Genomic DNA, 10,460 nt, shown 5'->3' on the forward strand with positions numbered 1-10,460 from the left:
CTTGGCGAGCTATTGATGCACTCAAGAACCGTTTGTATTTATCTTCAGACACGCGACCTTTCACAATCATACCTTTTGAGGAGAGGTCTAGTGATGTGTGAGCCTCTATGAAAATCCTGACAGCCTGATCGCTGTTGCTATCAAAGTGGCTTTGCAGCGAAACAAAGTGTAATCATGCGATCACTGCGACGTGTCTACAGAAAACCTTGCATCTCCAGGCTAGAACGTTATTCTAACATTTAGAAACCCCTTATTTTTTAAAATTTTATTTTACAACTCTGAGTCCCGCAACTCTGAAAAGACAACAAGACAGGAAAAAAGGAAAAGAAAAAAAAACTCAAAGCTTGACTTTTTCCTGCCCCTTGCCAGTTTCTCACCGTGCTCAAACAAACAAAAACAGTCCAAAACTCTCTTGCCGCCCCACTCGCGCCGCGCTACAGTTTGGACTAAGAGAAAGAAAAAAAAGGGGGTCTGGCCTTCAACACTTTGTGCAGTCATCAGGGGACACCACCTCCGTGGCCAGGGGCGTCACTCATTTCTTCTTCTTTACCTTGAGAAACCGTGGCAGCAGCTTTAACTTCTTCTTCTTTGGCTTCTTGCTGGGGCTGTTATTGTCGCCGTCGCACGTCACCATCTGCACGCCAGCCTCGATGGTCTTGCTCGTCGCCTGCACGTACTTGGATGGCTGCGGCTTCTCCGCGCCGTCCGCGCACTGCAGCGCGCACCTGCTGCTTCCGGCACCTTTGTCGCTGGGGGCCGGGTTGTTGATGACGGTCACCTCGACCAGGTCGGCCTTCACGAGCGGCGACATTCGGAAGTGGTCGTCTCCGCTCGACTGGGGGCAGTAGTCGCGCAGCGAGGTCTGGCTCGCCTTCTCGTCGACCGCGTGGCTGCTGTTTCTCGCGGGGCTCCAGCTGGGCGAGGCCCAGATCTCCTTCTCCTCGGAGCGCGCAGTCGAAGAGGCGGCCATCTTGGATGCCGCAGTGCGCTGGCTGCTACTCTGGCTGATGCTGCCTTCGCCCAGGTTGTTCCGGAAAGGGGTCGTCGATTCCGGGTGTGACCGCTCGTCCCAGCTAGAGCGCGACTTGATAAAAGCCTCGTTCAGGTACTGCTGGTCCGCGTCTTTGGGCGTGGAGCCGGCCAGCGATATGCGACTTCCCCCTGAAGACAGTCCCGACGACGCCGGCCCACTGACCATGGGGCTGCTGCTTCCTGGAGAAGGGTCTTCGGGCAGCGGGGACGTCTGTTCCTTCCAGAATGAGGGCAGGCCAGAGGCGGCAGCTGTGGCGCCGCCGACGCCGGACGATGACGCACTGGACTCAGACGAGTTCAATATGCCCATGACCTTGGCGGCGGCAGCCTGTTCACCTTCGGACGTACTTTTTTTGGCTGCCTTCCGTTCGCTGGATGACTTCTTCTGGGAGGCCGCTGCCGTGCCTCCGCCATCCGCCTTGGGCTTGTGCAAAATGGTGTACGGGTTGTTCGCCTCGTGAATGTTTCGCTCGATGTTCGCGACAACCTTGGAGAATTCCGGAGCGTCCGCGATGCCTCTCGAGGCCTTCGAGAAGCACGGCGTGTCTGCTGGCGTGGAGCACTCTTCTTCCAACAGGCCCGCCTTGGATTCGCTGTCTTCGTTCTTGTACGCGGGGAACTCTTTGACCACGGTCTTGTCATCGCTCCGGCTAAAGATGTTCCACAGCAGACGCCGCTTCTTTTTCTCGGGCACCACCGGTTCGACCGGTTCCTCCACTTGGATGGTCGTCGACGGTGGCTCCAGGCTTGGAGCGGCAGCAGTCTCCGTAGTCACGACTTCGGACCTCTCGATGCACTCGATCGTCTCGACGTTGTCGCTCACCCTGTGGAACTCTTCGTACGTTGTTCGCAACACACGGCTCTCGTAGCAGCCGTACGCCTGGTGACAGCTCACCGTCGTTACCTGCAGGAAGACCGTAGAATACACAGTGCCGTACTCCTGTACCATGCTTTTTTGAGCTAATATACGCAAGAAACCTCTTGACGTACCGAACGAGAGTATTCACGCCGGAAGTTGCAGCATAAAGTTGTGTGGTCCGTTTCCTTACCTCGCCCGGTGTCCTTGCGCTGTTTTGACTCTGAATGTATTGATATGATATGATATGAGCCTCGAAGTTCTAAAGTTGGTCCCCAGTCGCACCAACACGCACGAAACAGGTACGAATCCTATATCCTTTTACCTTACTACCTATCAGAAGCCATTTCAAGCAATCAGGTCGCACTTGAGCGCAATTATGCTTGTATTAAGCGAAGGACCTCGACAGTAGGGACGCTATAGAGACCTGCGCAATCATGTAAAACGCATGAATTAGCATATATTCAAGCTTTAGAAAAATGCTGCGCTAAGCCACAGCAACTCGGAAGACAAAGCATGTTGTTCTTGTTCACTTGAAAAAATCTGCGTTATATGGGGCGGCGTTCTTAAACCTCGAGGCCCTTTCCAAACAACCCCGAAGTCGATCTCGCCGAGCGAGCTCACTCTGCGCACCTGCTCGCACTGGCTGGGGCTGTCGAGTCTCGTCGACGAGCGGCTGCACGCCACGGCCGCGGGCACCAGAGGCAGGAAGCCCGAGGGCAGCGGGTTCCGCGCCGGTGCCGCCGCCGCGGGCCACGTGTCGTCGACCTGGCTGCGGAGCCGGGGCGACGAGAACGACCCACGCAGCGTCGTCTTGGCGCTCGTGCAGAGCCAAGGATCCGAGCGCGTCACGCTCTTGACCGACGGCGAAGGCGGGTACACGGCGGACTTCTCTTCCACGTACACGGGAGCGTGCGTCTCGAGCCTGGGCTCACAGAGCCGGCTGTACGGCACCAGCGGTTCCCAGGGGCCCTCGGGCTTGTAGAACGCCATCGCGAACGTTGACACCACCAGCCCCATGATGATGAAGAGGAAGTACATAGCGTTCGTGGTGATGGCGAGCGTGACCGAGATCGCCGCGAACACAAGGAATGTTCCCATCCAGATGAGCACCGACATGAGCACCACGCGGAGGTTGAGCCGATATTTTTGAGGCGGCGCGATCTCGTTCATGGTGGCCGCCTCCGGGGATGCCCCGCCACCTCCTCAGGCCCGGTTGGCAACAGTGCTGGGAACTGCAGACGGTGAACGCAGCGTGGTGGCCTCACTAGGCTGGCGCGTTAATGGCATCATCATCAGCCGCAGCCTATCTTTATGTTCAACGGTATGGGACGGAGGCCTCTCCTGGCTATCTCCAATTACCCCAAAAAAAAGGTGAGGCGTGCAGACAGGACACAAGAGACGAGAAATGGACAACACGAACGCCGACTATCAACTGAAGGCAGCACAAAGGCGAAAAAAGAAAGAAGACACAATACTCATCTGCGCAATCCTTACCAATTAGCTCAGCTTTCTGTCGCCCTAAGCTCCAATTACCCCTGTCTCGCGGGTAAGGGCGGTGGCATGAAGTGGAGGTCGAACATCGGATGTCTACGCTATGGCATACAGGTGACTAAAAATGAAACGCGATCACGACTGCAGGCGCTCAGTCACTTGGTGTATAAGCAATCACGGAACCGCCAATTGGAGGGCTAGGTGAGGTTCGGGTTGCAATGTTTCCTGGACGTTTTAAGTTCTCAGACTGCAGCAACGCATCCCACGCGTGCTACCGCATGTAATCGTGATTCTGCTTTAGTCTTGGGTGTTCATACTTAGATGCATCTCTGCTACAGCACAGGCGGCGAAAGGAAAGTTAAATGGCAACACAAGTAAATCATCTTTCACTCCGGCACTCTGGTAGAATCCGTGCATGGAAGGCTATGTCACCCACTCATTCGTTGATATCCTTAAATATATAGTACGAATGAACAAATTTTGTTGAAACTAATCCAATGTGATGGAAAAGAACATTATGCCAAATATTGCCACTTCGTCAGTCTTTATACTCCGAACACGCGTACAGTACAATATCCTGCGCTAGCTGATACCGAACAGTGCCAGCTTGAATTCAGATTGTTCAATATCAACACTATATGATATCTCAGTGATGTGTACCCTACTTTTTCTGTCATATACTCTGACTGTCTCATTGATAATGACAGGGATGGGATGTAATACCCTGAAAGGGACCCTTATGTCCTTATGTAATACCCTGAAAGGGGTTCTTAAGAGACAAAAAATTATAGTGATCGCAACCTCTGATGGATGTGGAAAGCTGGTGTCGAAGCAAGCATCCAGGTTCGCTCTACCATTGCCTAGACACGAGTTCTGGTGTGCACGCCAAAAGAAAATGGCGCCTGTTGGAGTTCCGAGAAGTTTCAAGAAATTATTCACTTCAAACGCGTAACTGCACGAAAGTCAGCGTAGCTGGAGAATCGAGGATGCTGACGAAAATAGCTGTGTTAGACAATATCGAAGCTTTAAAGGGTGGCAGCTGGTTCTAATCTAAACGTACACTAAAACAACGTATCAAGTTATTCGTTTAGAAGATCAGATTACACGCCTGAAGTAACTAATAGGTCAGTTTTCTGGCACTTTATTGTCAGAAGTTGGCGAAAGCAACATGATTCAAACATAACACAGTGTACCCTCCCTTCTTGTGCTGCATGTATTAGTGCTAGTAAATTACAATACTATTGTCTAGCAGTCTAACAAGATTATATTTTGAATTACACAAGCAGCTTTAGCTCAGAATATACTATTAAAGACATGCCATATGCAGGTACGCTCCTGTTAAGCAACGGCTGCATAATTAAGAGAAAATGAGATATCCACCTAATCCTAGCAACTGCTACAAAGGAACCCCCATACGGGTTCCTTGAAAGAAAAGCCTCGCAGGTGAAGAAAAATTTGCATGGTCCGGGACTCGAACCCGGGACCACCGCCTTTCCGGGGCAGCCGCTCTACTATCTGAGCAAACCAGGCGGCTAGCAGATGGCAGGGTTAGGTCGAATTTGTCAACAACTCGAAGCAAAGGCAAGAGTTTGACGAAATAGTTATGCGGAAACCCGCAAGATAGAGAGAAGTAATTAAGGGAAAGTGAGACATCCACCCAATCAAAGCAACTGCTCCAAAAGAAATCGACGGTTACTTCTCTCCACCTTGCGGGTTTCCGCAGAACTATTACGTCAAACGGCTGCATAAGTTTAGACAGTATTTGGTGAAATCTAAAAGAAAATGTCAAGTTCTTGTAACTCGTATTTGCGAAGTTCTTATTCATGCGCTCAGATATTCATAGAAATGAATGAAAATGACCCCTTAAAAACATACCTTTTCAACTCTGCAAAAACCTTGACACGCCATATTTACATCTTCATGATTCTGCAACAAGAATCTTCTCCGTAGCTGACCGAAAATTTAAAATATTTAGGCGTTTAATACATGTTTTTAAACTGCATCGGTATTTCCGTAAAGTAACTTTTTTAGGAAGCCTAACCTTAATCATGTAAGCAGTAATACATGGTATGCCTGCTGTTGAGTAGCTTTAGCTCGGGCCCAAATCCAACGCGGCCTATTCAAATACATGTAAAACGCAAAAAACGTTTTTGTGAGATAACTCCTGGACCGATTTTAATGAAGTTTGCTGCATTTGAGAGAGAAAATTAAATTCTAGTGACTGTTGGAAGCGGAACTTCGATTTAGGGCCAGAATTTTGTTTAAAAGATTTTCAAAAATTCGAAAGTTTGAAAATAATAGAAGCACGATATTTATAAATTATTAGCTCTGCATCAAGAACAGATATCGCAGTTCTGTAAACGGCATCTATTAGAACATTCAAAGCGGACAAATTTGATACGTCATTTTATATCTTACGCGAATTTGTTAAGCTGTGGACAAGGGTTCTGCAAAAACTGTATTTCCGTATTACCAACTTCCTTCAGATTCATGTGTAAAATATCAATCTTGTGAACTTTAGATTTACCATTAGATGTAATTCACAGAATTGTGATATCATTTTTCATGGCTGAGTTGGAGAGTTGTAAACTTGATAGTTTCGTTTTCAGAAAAATTTGCGATTGTTGGCCCATTTTTAGTAACAAATTGAGGACTTAAATAAAAAATTCGAAACAAGCAGTTATTAGATTTTATGTTTTTCTTTTAAATGCAATAAACCTCGTCAAATTTAGTGCAGTGGTTGCTGAGAAAAACGAATTCTCCTTTTTCCTGTATTTATATGGGAGCACCCGAGCTGAAGCTTCCTCTTACCGGGTACCAGCGCAATAGCAGTATGAACAAGTTTTATGTCAATCGATTCCAAATCTGGGGTCTTACGTGTAAGAACCAAGATCTGATTGTGAGGCACACCATAGTGTAGGACTCCGGAATAATTCTGACTACCTGGTGCAGTAGCGTAGCTAGGTCGTCTGGCACCCGGGGCCCTTAGCTCTTCTGTCACCCCTCCCCCCCCCCCTCCGGGTGTAGTCGAGGAAGGCGAGGATATCGACAATTTTCGGGTGTCTTCAGACGTGTATGACACCCCCCCCCCTACTGTCTCCGTGCACCCAGGGCCCACGCCTCCCCCCCCCCCCCGGGCCCCCGGCCGCCCCTGTTGCTCGCCACTGACCTGGTGTTCTTTAACGGGCACCCAATACATGGTACACGAGCGTTGTTGCATTTCGGTGGCATAGAAATGTGGACACCGCGGCCCGCCTTCGGCCCACGACCTCCGTGTTCAGCAGCGCAACGTCGTCATCACTCAAGGTCATGGGCAAGGTCATGTCAATATCCGGATTTACATGAGCACTTTCTCATATCATGAGGTATCACGTGCGTGAGAAGGATTGGAAGGTAGCTAGGATCGAACAAATCTTAGAACACTCTCAAAATTCATGTAATCTGAAGATAAATTTTCGTTGGAAGAGGTGAGAGAGCTGTTCAGGAGCTTCAAGTTGGCCGTGGTTTTCTACCAGCTGAAACAACAAAAACCGTGCGCTGCGTATTGAAGGATGTCGCTCTTAATTCACGCATCGTTTCCGCAAAGCAGTGGCCTCTGAATGTCCTGGTTCCTAGGCTATCGTCACCAGTCATTACGCCGAGGAACCTTGCGTTATCGACAACTCCTCGGGAGATGCGGGGAGAGTAGCTTCTCCCGATCTTGGCGATCCCCTTAAGCGAGGCCGGAATCTTTATTCGGGCTGAATTTGTCCGCGAGCGGCCCCGACTGGCTCGGTAAGCCCCGCTCCGCCTCCACGAAGCGCCTACACCGGCTCCGACACCGGCGCACGGGGCCCCCACCCGCGAGGCACCAACCAGGCCGACGCGATGCGCGCAGGTGGGCGCCGAGGCGTCGCGGCGAGGCACTCACCGCTTACGACGTGGTCTCCGGCGCCGCGATGGGGCCGCGAAATCTTCATGGCTTGTGGCACCGGGTCGTTGTTTTTCGCTGCGTTTTCGCTACATCGGCTCGCCCCTTGGAACTGTATCGGCGCGTCGCGAGCGATGCGACACTTCGACTTTGTCGGTGCCGGCCCAACGCTGAGCTCGCGTGTGTTAGCAGCTTCGCTATTATCGGCATCGGGTGCGAATTTTATTTTCTTTCTTGTTCCCTTCCTTATTGCGTGGGCGTTGTGCGCAGCCATCGGTATCGTGGATAAATAAAATACGACAGCTGGGAACGCATACCGCCGGTCTGTGCGGAAAGAGCCGCCGGCTTCTCGGCCAATCCCCCCATAGTGGGTGAGCGCCAGAAGTGAGTCGCAACAAGCAAGCAAGCAAGCCGGCGCCGGACGCATCCGCTGATGGCGTCGTTATTCGGCTGCAGTACTGATGAATGCATGCACGGCCTTCCACAGTGAACGAACATACAGATCAGTGCATGCGCCGGAAAAACGCCAAAAGTAATTCTCCTAGCCCCAAGGGGCGACCACATGTTCTCGGGAATAAACGCCTGATATGAAAAACAAATGGCGGAAATGTTTTAGAAAGAGAAACTTAATCAGGATTAAAATGAAAAAAAAACGAGCGAGTGAGAAATGTGACTAAATGAGCAAGAAGAATAAAAGGAAGATTTTAAGTTCGAGTATGGAGTTTAATGGGGGAAAGGGGGAAAGCCAGTTCTCGCCTATGGTTTTATAGTTCGATAAAGAAGAAACGGTTGAATCCTCATATGATTTCCTTGTTATTGTCTGCTGGCTTCAAACAATTTTCTTTATGTAATATTAAAGGAAAATGCTTAAATATGGCAAGACCGGAATGCTTACTTTGTGAACCCCTCATGCACTTTGTTGCAATGAAAAGTCGAAGGAAGGAAGGAAACAGACTTTATTTTTCAACTAGAACCTTACGCTTTATAGCAAAAATATGCGATGGCAGTAGAATCGTTTTTTTTTTAGTTTCGTGCCCTAACCACATCGACAGTGACTTCGGTACTGGTGTTTGCAAGTATTCCATCGGTATTTCCCATATTTGAGTTTCTCTTGAAAGTCGTAACCAGAATACTTTCTGGAGTACAACGTGCCAAAACCTCGGTCTGATTTTGAGTCGCGCCGTAGCAGAATATTCCGAATTTGAGCATCTGCAGTTTTTTTATTAATATTTTATTTTTATTCTTACTTGCAGCTAAATCTTAGTACCCGTGTGTTTTTAACGCGAAGCATTCTTTGCGAAATTCGGGTGCTTTGAGTGTGTCTGTCTCTCTATCCAACCTCCTACGCCGCGGCGCTACAGCGGTGCCTACCATATAGAGTTTCTGACTATATTACCTAGAGGGAAATCCGGCGCTGCTGCGCTGTGGTATGCATGGGAATGCCGGTGTATTGTGGATTCGGATTGGCATCGTTCTCGGAGAGCCAGGATACCTTGAAGACGCGCCTGGCAAGCACCGTTCCCTCCGTCACAAATATTCATTTTCTACTAAAACAGCACGTAAAAAGTTGTTTTAGCTTCATTATTACACAACATCATGTTTTGTTGAATAATGAGAACTTGTTATTGTATGTACAATTATACGAAAATGGAATGGAACGGAAAACTTTATTGGTTCTTTAAGATATTAGCGAGTTGAGGACGAAGTCTTCATTCTTGAAAACTTTGGGTCCTCTTCAGCCTCGGGTGGGCCCCTAGTCCAGGGCACCACTGAGCCGCGGTATCCCACCTCACTTGCGTGTGCAATGAGGGCCCTTTGGACCCCTAGCTCGCAGCTAAAACTGTAGGACAGACGACAAGATTCACGCTCGCTTTGGAACAGTTTGTCGTCGGTCCTTGCTTTTTTCGCTTGGTTATGCATTGCAGGTGAGTGAACTGCACTGGAAGATGTAATATGCGTGAATGAAAACCTTTTGTGAAGATTTTACTTTAAGAACGCGTTATTTGTGCAGCCATATCCACGTTTTAGACGAAGCCTCTTACAACACTAGCCAACAGAAGCCTTGCAGACACATATACCATCATTCCTACGACGGCATAGCGCCCCTTAGGAAACTCCCATATACGGTGGCGCCAGATTTCCCTCTAGGTGTTATAGCGAGAAACTCTATGATGCCTACCAACTTGAGCCGTTGGTTATAAGACGGCTGCTGGAGGAAGAGGATACAATTGTTTATCCAGCGACCGTGGTTATAGGCTCGTGTATGCGATGCCATCGCGATTACGATTCCGGGCTATAACGGTGCAGCTATCAAGCTTTGAAGTGCTGGTGCGCTTTTTGCAGGGCGTAAAAAGTGTAATTGCAAAAAGAAAATTGCACTCCACAGCTGGACAGCTGTACCGTTATATCCCGGAATCGTAATCAACGGACAAAGTTGATTATCAAGCCGAAGTCGATATGTGATTAAATAGGAAAACGTGTCAGTGTAGCGTGTAACTGACGTTGTGAGAAAAGGAATTTTGATTTTTGGATGTCTAAGGAGTGCAATGAGCACGTCAAGTGTCACGTGTGTAAGTGTATTATAAGTGACGACCGCATAATTCAATAAGCGAGTTGAAAGTAGAGTTATACGTGTCTCGTCTTCACTCATCGTCCACGTCTTTTAGGCGCATTCACGTCGCCGTCATGCCAAACCAACTCGCCCTTCTAAGTGCACTGGTCCAGTGCGCACAACCACAGGACAGCGTTCATATTCGCCGCAACAGCCATTTGATCGAAAGCGCTGCGATCTGAGCTCCCATTGCATTCTCACATGCGTGTTGGATTATTAGATTCGTTCTAGCATTGATCAGTAGGCTCACCAGCGTTCCGGATTAGTGTAACTCAGCAGAAATATTAGTTTGTAACGTCTTTAAAACGGCTGTTTGCTCGTTTGTAAGTTTAGCTAAGATTAAACTGTTTGTTCTCAGTATGCACTGGCACTGCGTGGTATTGATGTAGTTCCACCTTGGCAATAATGTGTAAGCAATTAAAGCGTTAACGGTCCTTTCATACGTATACTGAAGTATTTACTGTGTTAATGATAAATCAATATTACCTAAGCGTTTCCGCACATACTCAAGCTGTATGAATGTTCAACCACACTGCTAAATGTCTTGAGAAATGTTG

The 10,460-nt window shown here is 48.8% G+C and overlaps 1 protein-coding gene across 1 annotated transcript; it reads right to left on the reverse strand.

The window, feature by feature from the left end:
* Window positions 1-250: 250 nt before the first annotated feature.
* LOC135917486 (mucin-21-like) lies at window positions 251-7,462 on the reverse strand. Its single transcript, XM_065451051.2, has 3 exons — window positions 7,293-7,462; window positions 2,522-3,123; window positions 251-1,936 (listed from the first exon to the last, which is right to left on the reverse strand). The coding sequence occupies exons 2-3, from the start codon at window positions 3,059-3,061 to the stop codon at window positions 533-535; spliced, it is 1,944 nt and encodes a 647-aa protein (XP_065307123.2). The 5' UTR covers window positions 3,062-3,123; window positions 7,293-7,462; the 3' UTR covers window positions 251-532.
* Window positions 7,463-10,460: the final 2,998 nt, after the last annotated feature.

This window comes from Dermacentor albipictus, chromosome 3 (assembly GCF_038994185.2).
Source record: "Dermacentor albipictus isolate Rhodes 1998 colony chromosome 3, USDA_Dalb.pri_finalv2, whole genome shotgun sequence".
Taxonomy (NCBI): domain Eukaryota; kingdom Metazoa; phylum Arthropoda; class Arachnida; order Ixodida; family Ixodidae; genus Dermacentor; species Dermacentor albipictus.